Genomic DNA, 12,339 nt, shown 5'->3' on the forward strand with positions numbered 1-12,339 from the left:
TGGTCATCCAGCTGTGTAGGAGCAGCGCTGGTGTGTGGCCACACTCACAGCTACCAGCGCTGGTGTGTGGCCACATTTGCAGCATTAGCAGCGCTGCTGGGAGTGATGCATTATGGGCAGCTATCCCAGCATTCAAGTGGCCGCAACATGCTTTTCAAAAGAGGGGAGTGGAGTGGGGTCTAGTGTGACAGGGAGTGGGGGGAGAGAGAGAGGGGATTTTTAGAGCCAACACTGTGTGTTTAGCTTCCTGACTTGAAAAATCAGAACATGTTTCCAACCCCTTAGTCTTAACTCTTAATTGCAAACAGCCTGCAGCCAACACGACTCCCCGCTGTTTCATTCACTCCCTGCCTGCCTCTCATTTGATTGTTTACAGCCAGGTACAGATGATCACAGCAAACAGGAGCTCTGTTTGTTTTTTAGATAAGCGGCAACGGCAACGGAGCTCTGCACGGAGCTCGTTCACAACAAAACAAAGAGAGGCTGCATAACAAAACAAAGAGAGTAATTTATAAAAGCATTCTGGGATACATCCTTATACCCTGGAGGCCAATCACAGCGCTGGTGTGTGGCCACACTTGATGACCAGCGCTGCAGCACCAGCGCTGGAATCCTTATTCCCCATGCTGAGTGAGGTGTACGGCCAGCGCTGCAGCCAGGGAGTTGCAGCGCTGGAAGTGCCCTGCAGGTGTGGCCACTTACTAATTGCAGCGCTGGTGGAGGCTTTCCAGCGCTGCAAATCGCCAGTGTAGCCATACCCAGGGAGGGGTGGCTGTCAGCAGGTGTTGTGGACTACAGAGGAGAAGGCAGGAAATCCCCTCAGACTCAGCACAGCCAGGCTGGCAACTCTAATATGTGGCCTCCTCTACACTAGGAAATTAGGTTGGTACAACTAGGTAGCTCAGGGGGTGAAAAATCCACACTCTAGAGTAACAGTTATACTGATCTAATCCTCAGTTTAGACAGCAGTAGGTCGACAAGAGGCCTCTCTCTGCCCATGACTACATTCAAAGCTGCTTTCATCAGACACAAGTCTTGCCTCATGGTTATAGATGTTGATACTTTAAACCATTTCAGTGTACTATTATTCCCATGCTAATAAGCAAAGGCTTCGAAAACAAGGACATTTACCGCCCCCTAAAGAAGCCAGCCCCCACGTCTCCCTCTCCTACCCCAAGAGGCCAGAGCTGACGCTACTCATGTTTTCTTTCCCCAAAAGGCTAGGACTAATGCTGCCCTCAAAGTCATATTGAGACCACAGCCTCTAAGATTCAAATCATCACCAGGCAAAATGAACAGAGAAAGGAAAGAGACTTGCACTTTGGTGCAAATTGCTTTAACCCTTAGGATCCTGGTTTGCCCTGACTGCCAGCCAAATAAATGCTGTGGAGGAGAGACCGCATGCATCTGCAGTCTCTGAAGAGTTAACTCAGCTCCAAAGGAGTCTCTATTTCAACTCCCATCATAGTTCCACTTGACAAACAGCCCATTATTCACTCCCCCTTTCCTGTGCAGTGGCAGGGAGCAGGAACTACCATGACAAGCCTGCGCTGAGATTCCAGTACAATACAATTTATTGGCAGACTGGACATCAGCCACAAGGAACTCACCCTCCACAGTTGCTTGACAAAGAACAAAGGAATGTTTGTGCCAGCTGTCACCAACGCAAGCTGCTTCGCTAATCAACATCATCATCCCAGGCTGAGAAATACCAGGGTTCCTATTGGAAGTGAGCAAGAGAGATTCCAGCCGCCAGAATGGTCACTATTGTCTAGAAATAGAGTGCAGACCCATGACCCTTTGCCATGTTCCAATTCTTGCTTCCCATCTTCACCCCTTTAAACCACCCACAGACTTTCCATTCCTCCACCACAAGCGAGAAGCAACGAGAAATTTCACAAAACTCCCCACAGGAACATTACGGGAAAGAAATATGATTCTTTACTGCTGGCAAACACCCTCCTTCTTCCCCCCTTGAGGAAGAAGAAGAATAGCATGGCAAAAAAAAAAAGGCAAGCCAAAACCCCACTGCAATAACATTTAATAAGAGACCAAAGGGGTTTGGCCAGGAACATCCTGAATTCAACAGAATAATTGTTCCAAGACATTTAGGTCTAAAAACAAGTCACTAAGATTAAGAAACCTCTCCCTCTCTGTAAAGAGCAGGCCAAGCCAGGGTCACGAAGCAAAGGTTTCATTATGATCTTGTTAAAAGAGAGACTGGTTGCCATGAATTACAGTCCCAGAAGAAGGGATGAAGTCTATGTAATTGCACTACCCAGGCTCAGCCTTCCACCTTTGGAAACTATTCCCACCTCATTCCTTCATACTAACTTAATAGCCCCATAAAACAAAATATTATGCTACCGAACCGCCCTGTTCCATCTAGGCGTTTGTATCCTGGCTTTACCCAGTTCTAATCCAGTTGGCGGGTGAACAGAAGAAGACAGTAGCAAAAAATAAATACAAAAAAATGAAAACAATTCCAAGGAACGTAAAGCCTGACTGCTCGTCGTAATTAAAGACCCTGGCCCAAAGCCTCAGCTCGTGTAAATCTTCCTTGCTCCAATGAAGCTACGCTGATTTATACCAGCTGAGGGTCTGGCCTTCCCATGGCACTGTTTTAAAGACCACTATCTCTTAGCTAAAGTTTGGTTTGCGTAACTACCTTCTAAAAGCAACCCCTGTCCTGTCCCATGTTTCCAGTGGATAGAACATCCTTCAGTTCCTGTTGCAAACTGTTGTACCACGTTGCTGGCTGCTGCTAAATGGCAGCCATGCTTCACCTGTTTGTATATTGTTTGTATGCAGGTGGGTGGAAAGGGCTATGCTGTGAGGTGAGAATCCCCAGCAAAGTGATACAGTAGCACATCCCTTAAGTGACAAGAGATCCATCCAGATGCTACCGGAAAGCCACCACCAGTTCTAACCATCACAGCTCCTTGGCTACAGCTTCATGCAGTTTAGGTGATAAGCAAACAAGTTTAGCATTTTGCAGAGGAGCAAAGACAGGGCTTCTGACTCCAGTTTAGGACTGGAGAGGGAGGTGGGTCAGGAAGCGGGACCCTGTGTCAAGCTCCTTGTCAGACTTTGAACAAGTCACTCAGTTTCTCTGTGCCTCTATTTCCCCATCTGCAAAATGGGGATAAAATATTTCCCTATCTCAGAGGGGTGTTGTGAGGACAAATTGATTAATGTTTGCAAAGTGCTTTGAGAAGCACAGACTGAAGTTGCTATAGGAGTATAAAGCATAATGGACTAGATCCTCAGCATTGATTACACTGGACCTACCCCAAATTATACCAGTTGAGGAATAGGGCCAATTATTTCCATCTTCCTCCCTAGCACACAAATATTTAACCACCAGAAATATGAATAATATTGTAAACAGCAAAAAGAGAACATTGGTGAGCTTTGAGGAGGGAAATGCATAAAACTCGTTACATTCTTCTTCTGTGATATCACAACAAAGCATGTTCCTTAATGGCAAGGGGACTGTATTCATTTTTCTCTAGAAAATGAAAGCTTGTGAAAGCTTAAGTGATTATGCCAATAAAAATACAACTGGAGCGTTCTCTTACCAACATGGAATGTTAGGAGGACACAGTGTACTAGAACTGTTTAGCACATGTCACAGCCTCACTGCCAGAGCAACAAATGAAGAGGTTCGGGGTATGGTTAGGAACCAATTGGTGGGATTTAATTGTACTGATGCATTTCCATGGTAATGGATGGCTGTGTTGATTTGTAATGGGACATGGAGCCTTGCACCTCAAAGCTGATGGTTGAAACATGGTCGAGGTCTGTAGTGATTTTTAGAAGGCTGTTTGGTGGTCTTAGTTCTGTTGCTACTGAAGAAGTGTTCACATTGCAAAATTCACCACTACAGTTAGCAGGGACAATGATTGAATTAGCATAGAGGCAGGACTACTCCCTCATCCTCAGAGCACAAATCATCATAGAATCAGAACTGGAAGGGACCTCGAGAGGTCATCTAGTCCAGCCCCCTGCACTCATGGCAGGACTATTATCTAGACCATCCCTGGCAGGTGTTTGTCTGACCTGCTCTTAAAAACCTCCAATGACAGTCTCCACAACCTCCCTAGGCAATTTGTTACAGTGCTTAATGTCCAACTTAAACATCCCTTGCTGAAATTTCAGACCACTGCTTCTTGTCCTGTCCTCAGAGGTAAAGGAAAACAATCGTTTTCCCACCTCCTTGTAACAATATTTTATATACTTGAAAACAGTTATGTCCCCTCTCAGTCTTCTCTTCTCCAGAATAAACAAACCCAATATTTTCAATCCGGGTCAGGAGTGAGGCACAGGGTGGAAAAGTTTATACTTCATGCTTATAGCCTGTGATGTAGCTAGCCTGTGAATAAATAGTGCACATTCTCCAGCACTAAACCTTTTGTTTAAAAATCAGACTATCATTCCTAGTGTCATGGACCATACGGCCTTGGATAAGGTTCTTGCTAGTATGTTCCCACACAGATGCCGAGAAGCGGCCAGCTACCAAGGAAGACTTGTTAGCCAAAGCTGCCCTCCATAGGATAGAGGTGAAACAACAACTTCGAGAGTTTTCCTTAAGAGCTGAAATCAAAGCGGAGTGATTTTACCAGAACTGGCTCCAGTTCACCTTTGCTAGTGTAAGGGCTTGTCTACACAGGGAGTTATTCATTATTAACTCCCAGTAGTTTCATAGATTCTAAGGCCAGAAGGGACCACTGTGATCATCCAGTCTGATCTCCTGTATAACACAGAATTTAGGACTCCCCCAAAATAATTCCTGTTTGAACTACAGTATCTCTTTTAGAAAAACACCCAGTCTTGATTTTAAAATTGCCAGTGATGGAGAATCCACTACAACCCTTACTAAATGGTTCCAATTGTTAATTACACTCGCGGTTACAAATGTATACCGTATTTCCAGTCTGAATTTGTTTCACTTCAACTTCCAGCCACTGGATCTTCTTAAACCTCAAACTCCTAGGCCAAAGGGCCCATTATCGAATATTTGTTCCCCACGTAGGTACTGAAGACTCTAATCAAGTCAACCCTTAACATTCTCTTTGTTAAGATACATAGAGATTGAGCACCCTGCACCTATCACTATAAAGCATGGTTTCCAATCCTTCAATCATTCTTCTGGCTCTTCTCGGAACCATCTCCAATTTCTCAACATACTTCTTAAACTGTGGATACCAGAACTGTACACAGTATTCAGCAGCGGTTGCACCAGTGCCAAATATAGAGGTAAAATAACTCCTCCACTCCTACTCAGGAGTCCCTTGTTTATACATCCAAGGATCACTTTAGCCCTTTTGGCCACAGTTTTGCTCTGGGAGCACTCGTATACCTGAATAAGCATGTCCACCCATGGAGTTAACCAGGGGAAGTTAATCAGATATAACCATGTGTAGATAAGTCCAAAGTTTTCAAAAAATAAGGGCCAAGGATTTTCCAAAGTGACTAGTGATTCTGAGTGACCAACATGAGACACATTTCAGAGGCCTGCTATTCAGACAGTGCTCTCTGCACATCAGACCCCTTTAAAGTGTCTCAGGTTGGGCACCCAAGATCTGAAAAAAGTTGCTTTTTAAAGTCTTGCCCTGGAAGATTCAAATCTTTGAATTAAGAGCAAAATGAGCAGAGAAGACAGTCTAACTGAGGCAACACATGACAGTTAATAGTAGGGACAGGCATTGCAGAATTTGCCTCTCAGAGTCCAAAAGGGATGAGGAGTCTGAAGTCAGAGCAGAGAACCCTGGAAGTCACCCCTTTCCCGGGACATCCCATACTGGCAAGAGAGCCTGAGTAGTCCAGCAATCTTTTCAAAACATTGGCGCCCTCTAGTGTGCATTACCGGCAAAACATCGTATGGCAAAAGTGTGTTCCAATCCCTTCCCTTTTTAAGTACACCTCTTCTGTACTGTAGTATGTGGACTAGTAGCTGGTATATTATTAGGGGACATTTTCAAACCAGTGGCTGATAGTGCTGAATGAAAGGCATCACAGATCAGAAAACGTCTTTGACAAACAGACAAAATGTAGCATCAAAGCACAAGATGGAAAGGTGCTTGTATAGTAAGTGGTGGGAGCCACAGAGGTATCTAGTTAAACAAGTCCAGCAATGTTCCCACACACACACTTGCAGTGACATGAAAATGATGGGCTGAGAGATACCCAAAGGAAAATGAAAAAACCACAATCCTGCCAATTTCCCCTAAAGGAAGGTTCCATCCAAATTTGGCATTCTGTTTATATAAGTGCACACATGACCTATAATCATGATTAAAGCAGAGAATCTATGACAATTTTTGCTTTTTGGCAATTAATGCTTGTGGAAAGACAAAATGAGCACACTGAGTGAGAAAATCCACTTATGAGCATGCAAAAGTATCACATATCCACATCCAGTGATAACTATTTGCCCTTTCAAATCCAGACAACCCCTGAATTAGAGGTTTTCCCAATTTTCATTAATTGAACTGTATAACTGCTGAACAATGGATCATCCTAAATCATAGCTTCAAATACGTAGCATTGAATTATAGGCAAAGATCACAAAGAATTAAGATAAATCCTTTCAGGGTTGAAGTTGTGAGGATGCAAAAACCACAACTGAGGTTCTTTTCAAAGCCATTTAACATAAGAACAGCCATACTGGGTCAGACCCTCCATCTAGCCCAGTATCCTGTCTTCTGACAGTGGCTAATGTCAGATGCTTCAGGCTGTGGCTACACTTGCATTTCAAAGCGCTGCCGCGGCAGCGCGCTGAGCGCGCAGTGTAGTCAGCGCGCCGCAGCGGGAGCTCTCTCCCAGCCTCCACCCCCCTGTCCCCCATGAAGGGCGGGCGCGGAGCGCGCTGGGCGCGCGCTGCGCTGGGGCTTTGACTACACTACTGGCACACAGCGCCGCAGCATGCAGCGGCAGTGCTTTCAGTGTGTGCTGCACCCTGCGTGCCAGCTGCTGCAGCCAGCCTCAGAGTGAATGAACAGAACAGGGCAATTACTGAGTGATCCATCCCCTGTTGTCCAAGTATCTGGCAGTCAGAGGCTTATGGACATTCAGTGCATGGGGTTGTATCCCTGACCATCTTGGCTAATACCCACTGATGGACTTATTCTCCACAAACTTTTCAAATTCTTTTTTGAACACAGTTATAATTTTGGCCTTCACAACATCCCCTAGCAACAAGTTCCACAGATTGACTGTGCCATTTAAATGAAATGAATGCTACCAATATGTAGATACAGAACAGAGATTTTAGCAGCATTTTCACTGCACTGTAGAATATCAAACATGATGTTTTCTACTGCTTTGTCATCCTACAATGACATGATCACACTTGACAAGTTTGGGTTACACTCACGCATCCTTGTTTTGGAGAGGGGAGACTGCCTCATTTGTCGTACTCCCCCTCTCCAGGCCCCTTTAAGCTCTGCTCTCCTCCCTAAGGTCCCACATTACATTAAGCGTCCCTCTAAGAATGTTGTGATTTGTGAGCCTCACCCTGCTTGAGATTTAAAGCTATAACAACACTGTTTTTAAATAGCACTTAATACCCTGTAAAGTTGCTCCACAACGCACACAGCCCTCAATGCTTAGGGAGTTTCGGGGACAAGCCTAGAGCTGGACTTGGATTGCTTGTAGCTTTTTAATAACTCCTGCTTGTAAAGCAACTGAGACATATTAGCCCAGCTTGCAGAAATGGGGATTTACAAGAAGGCTTATTTAAAACAAGCAATAGTGACACACAGTGGCACAGATGACAAAGTGATTGATCCTTGGCCCTTAATAATATATCTTTGTGCCTTCAGGGCTGCACAAAGGGGCTGAGTATTTCCCCAGCAGGGGGTTATCCTGGAGTGGTGTAGAGCTGCCAACCCTTCCTGACCCTTGGTACAGGGACCATCGGGGCCGCTGGGCATGGAAGGCATTCCAGGGAGGGGAGGTGCCAGATTTGGAGTGCACTGCCTTCTGCTGATCCCTGTGAAATGGCCCATACGGAACCATTATAGCCAATGCAAGTTAGAGCAGCCACAGGGTTTCTCTAACTTGTGCCAGGGGCTGACTTAGCCCCAGGATCAGTCAGCGGCAGCTGAAAATTGCACCCAAAGAATAAGGAAAGAGTTTTATGTTTTTACATTATCAACTGAGGGGAGAACAAAATACCCCTCAGCAGCTGAATCAATTGTTATAACTGCAAGACAGAAGTAAAAAACAACTCAACCACTCACCCAAATTTTGTGCTGAGTGTCCCACCCAGGGATGATCCAATGATTACTCCTATTCCAAAGCAAAGTCCAAGTTTCCCTAATGCATCTGCACGCTCAGCAGGAGTAGTCAGATCTGTAATGACCATCTGAGCACCTACACAGATATTTGAAGAAACTTGATAAGGAACATTGAACTAAAAGAAACATACTCCGGAGTCTGAATGATAAATCTATTTCTTGAGGTGACCATGCACAAATGCAAATGGCAGAGCTCTTCCAGAGGTCAGGCCTTGTAACACTGAGCCAGATCCTCATGCAATGCCCCACTGAATGGGAACTGACCCCAGGCCCTCTTCATCTAAAAGCACAAACTTCTACTATTTGCACTAAAAGTCTGAGGGCCAGATCAACAAAGAAACTTAGGATATGTCTACAGCTGACTTGGGCTCATGGGCTGTTTAATTGCAGTGTAAAAGTTCTGGCTCAGAGCCAGGGGCAGCTCTAGCCATTTCGCCGCCCCAAGCACGGCGGCACGCTGCGAGGGGCGCTCTGCCGGTCGCCAGTCCCGCGGCTCCGGTGGACCTCCCGCAGACGTGCCTGTAGAGGGTCCGATGGTCCCGCGGCTCCAGTGGACCTCCTGCAGGCACGTCTGCGGGAGGTCCACCGGAGCTGCCTGCCGCCCTCCCGGCGACCGGCAGAGCACCCCCCGTGGCTTGCCTCCCCAAGCACGTGCTTGGCGTGCTGGGGCCTGGAGCCGCCCCTGCTCAGAGCCCAAGCTTTGGAACCTTCTCACAACGCAAGGTCCTAGAGCCCAGAATCCAGCCTGAACCTGGACATCTACCCTGCAATTAAATAGCCCCGCAGCCCGAGTCAGCTGAAACGGGCCAGCTGTGGGTTTTTAACTGCAGTGTAAACATACCCTTAAGCTCTTAAAACCCTTTGTGGGTTCAGCCCAGTAGTCAGGAGAAGAAGACTCAGAACCTCTTATGTGGACCAACTGCTAACGGGGTGAAGAACAGCTATGTGTAATCCACATTTACACAGTGCGGCTTCGTTACCTAAACTAGTGATACTCCATCAGCAAGACAGATTTACACCAGCTGAGCATCTGGCCTGGTAGTTTTTACTGGACACAAACAGCTGGAGCAAAAAAGAATGGAATGGTGCGAATGAAAGCCATTGTAATGCAGCTTGCCAGGTCTGAGGTGCTCACTAATGCTGACGTGCAATTTGCTAGGCTGTGTGTGACTGCATGTTGCTAAAAAATTATTCTGGGACAGTTCTTACTTGAGTGAATGCAGCTGAGAAATTTGAAATAGTGCACTGCAGTGAAGGACATGTGCAGTTTATTTTATTGATACAGTTTATTCCATTGGAATGAATTCTGATCTGCTAAACAGACACAGCTCCTAACTCTGTAATAAAATCAGGGCATGGAAAAACCCACTCACTCACTGCAAGTTGCAATGAGTGGGGCCAGGGAGCTTTTGACCTCCTGTTTGGGTAGAGGGGGAAGAAAGGAACAGAGCTGCTCAAGTGCTGCTGTTCCTTTAACAGCAAGACTGGGAGGGAGCAGAGATGCTCAGGCATCTAGTTCTTTTTCTGAGAGGGTGTGGGCTGGAGGAGCTATGCTTTTAACAGAATTAGTGGTAGGCAGGAAGCAAAATAGCCTGTGAGCCGCTGCTCCTTAAAAATTGTGGGGGTGGGGGGAGACTCTAAAAGAATAGGGCCCAGCTGGCTGAAAATGCTGGGAAGCTGAGAGCTTTATGCACATTCAGGAAAGCAGTGGAAATGGCGGCTGCACAAGGAAATGTGCCCTGTAAAGGCGTTCATTGATGGGGGTGAATTGGTTCATTGGGGGGAATGAAGATCCATGGCTTTGAAGGGCATAGTAAAGTAGCTTAGTGCTCAAGCAAGTGGATATCAGTGAAACTTTTCAAGCCCAAGTAAAAATGATCAACTACGCTTTGCACTTCTATAGCACCTTTCATATGAGGGCCTCAGGACCCTTCACAGCCGTGAACAAATTAAGCTTCACAACACCATGGTGCGGTGCGGTGTGGTGAGGCCAGGAGGTCAGCATTGTCATCTGCCATTTACAAACGGGAAAACTGAAGCACAGAGAGACTAAGCTGCGATGCTGTGTAAATGAAAGAGGACCATTTGTATCATTGTTGTTGCCACTGTTATATAATTGCAAGAAAACTTGCACAAACTATGGGGTTAAGGAAAAAGTTATGATTTGCTAAGTACGATTATCCTGTTTATAGGCATGTATCATCTTTGTATCTAAAGACTACTGGCTATCTCCAACATGTGTGTTGTTCCTAGGTGACACCCTCCAAATAGATTTGCATCAGGACTAGACACCTATGTGTTGATGGCCCATTAAAGACACTCAGCTCACAAGGGCCACTGAAGAAATTCATCCCGCCCAGTAAGCCTTTCCAAGTGGATGCCTCAGAAAGAATATGGGCAATGGCTGCCCCTGTGAGCAGGGGCGGCTCTACAAATTTGGCCGCCCCAAGCAATGATGCCCGGGAGGCGCCCCCGAGCCGCGGGAGCAGCGGACCTGCCGCGGGCATGACTGCGGAGGGTCCGCTGGTCGCGCGGCTCAGCTGGACCTCCCGCAGCTGCGGGCGGTACGCTGGTCTGGCGGCTCCGGTTGAGCTGCCGCAGTCATGCCTGCGGGAGGTCCAGCTGAGCCGCGGGACCAGCGAACCATCCGCAGTCATGCCTGCGGCAGGTCCGGTCGTCCCCGGGCTCCGGTGGACCTCCCGCAGGCATGACTGCGGCAGGTCCACCGGCCCAGCCTGCCGCCCCGCTGGGAAAGGGCCGCCCCAGGCGGCTGCTTGCCCCGCTGGGCTCTAGAGCCGCCCCTGCCTGTGAGTCAGCAAAGCATGTAAGGACATGTGACCCTGGACTCCATCTTGGGCCAGTAACTTTCTATGAACCTGAGCTGTGGGCTTTGTTTGGGACAATAAATTTCCATGCACATGGCAAAGGATATAAAAGACCTCCGAGAGACCTCCATTGTGCCTCTTTCCTGATCTAATTCTCCGGACTGTGGATTTACAACTAAAAGGAGCATCTTGAACTATGGTCTGAGGACCTTCCAATCTTTTGGACGTTACCAGAGAGACTTTACAAACCAGCAGCCTATTCCATCACTGCTACAAACCTGATATCAGGACTTTGCAATCATTTGTATGTATGGGATCTATTAACCATTTATAACTCTCTTCTTTTATGAATGAATCTTTAGTTAGTTTACCGACAATGTGATATTTGGGTAAGATCTGAGATTCAGAATGACCTGGGGATACGTGTCTGATCCTTTGGGATGCGTAAGAACCTCACACATGGTGAAATTGGTTTTCAGTAACCTCTCACTATATTAGGCTGGGTTGTCTGGATGAGAGCCATGGGCTGGAAAGGGAACTGTGTTTGTCTTCTGGTTAACCAGTCTGGTACTGCAGAAGCTCTTTTGTTACTGGCTTGGTGAATCCAATTATAGAATAAACCACCATTTGTGGGGTGGGGATTGTCTGCCCTATTTCTTGCAGTCTGCCCTGAGTGTGGCATTCTCAGTGTGGTCTATCCCAGGCACCCGATCACATAAGTGACTTGCTCTAGCTCACACAGCAAATCAGTGGCAAAGCTGGGAATAGAATTTAGTTGTCCTGCATCCCAACCACCTCCTCTAACCATTAAACACAGCGCCTCATGTCCTTAAAACCCAACTACTTAGAGACTGATTCTGCAACACTTATTAGTCCTACCGACTTTAACCTCCTCGTGTGAGGAAGAATTGCAGGGTCAGGCCCTATAAACGGATTGGAAAATACTGACCCCAATATTTGGGTCATCTTCTCATGACATTACCTGGTAGCCCATGCATAAACACGGATGGAATTCTGGACAGGAAGAGAAGTGGGATGCTGGTGGAGACGGACAGTAGCAGAAAGAAGGCAGATCCAGAGAGATATGAAAGAATTAACGCAGCTCGGGTGCCACACTGGTCAGCAAACCTAGCATATAAATTACGCATCATTTTAGAAATGGAACTGTTTTAGCAATTGTAAATACAATACATCCAGGCTGGCAATGCTAT

General features: G+C 46.6%; 1 protein-coding gene across 10 annotated transcripts in view; it reads right to left on the reverse strand.

The window, feature by feature from the left end:
• SLC22A18 (solute carrier family 22 member 18) overlaps positions 1–12,339 on the reverse strand; it is a 140,124-nt gene that overhangs the window by 85,526 nt on the left and 42,259 nt on the right. For all 10 annotated transcript variants that reach the window (XM_039536179.1, XM_039536185.1, XM_039536184.1 and 7 more), the window contains 2 exons: positions 12,111–12,256; positions 8,247–8,379 (listed from right to left, as the gene is read on the reverse strand). In XM_039536179.1, coding sequence (XP_039392113.1) covers positions 8,247–8,379; positions 12,111–12,256 — 279 coding nt within the window. The remainder of the gene's footprint in view (positions 1–8,246; positions 8,380–12,110; positions 12,257–12,339) is intronic.

Source organism: Mauremys reevesii, linkage group 4 (assembly GCF_016161935.1).
Source record: "Mauremys reevesii isolate NIE-2019 linkage group 4, ASM1616193v1, whole genome shotgun sequence".
Taxonomy (NCBI): Eukaryota; Metazoa; Chordata; order Testudines; family Geoemydidae; genus Mauremys; species Mauremys reevesii.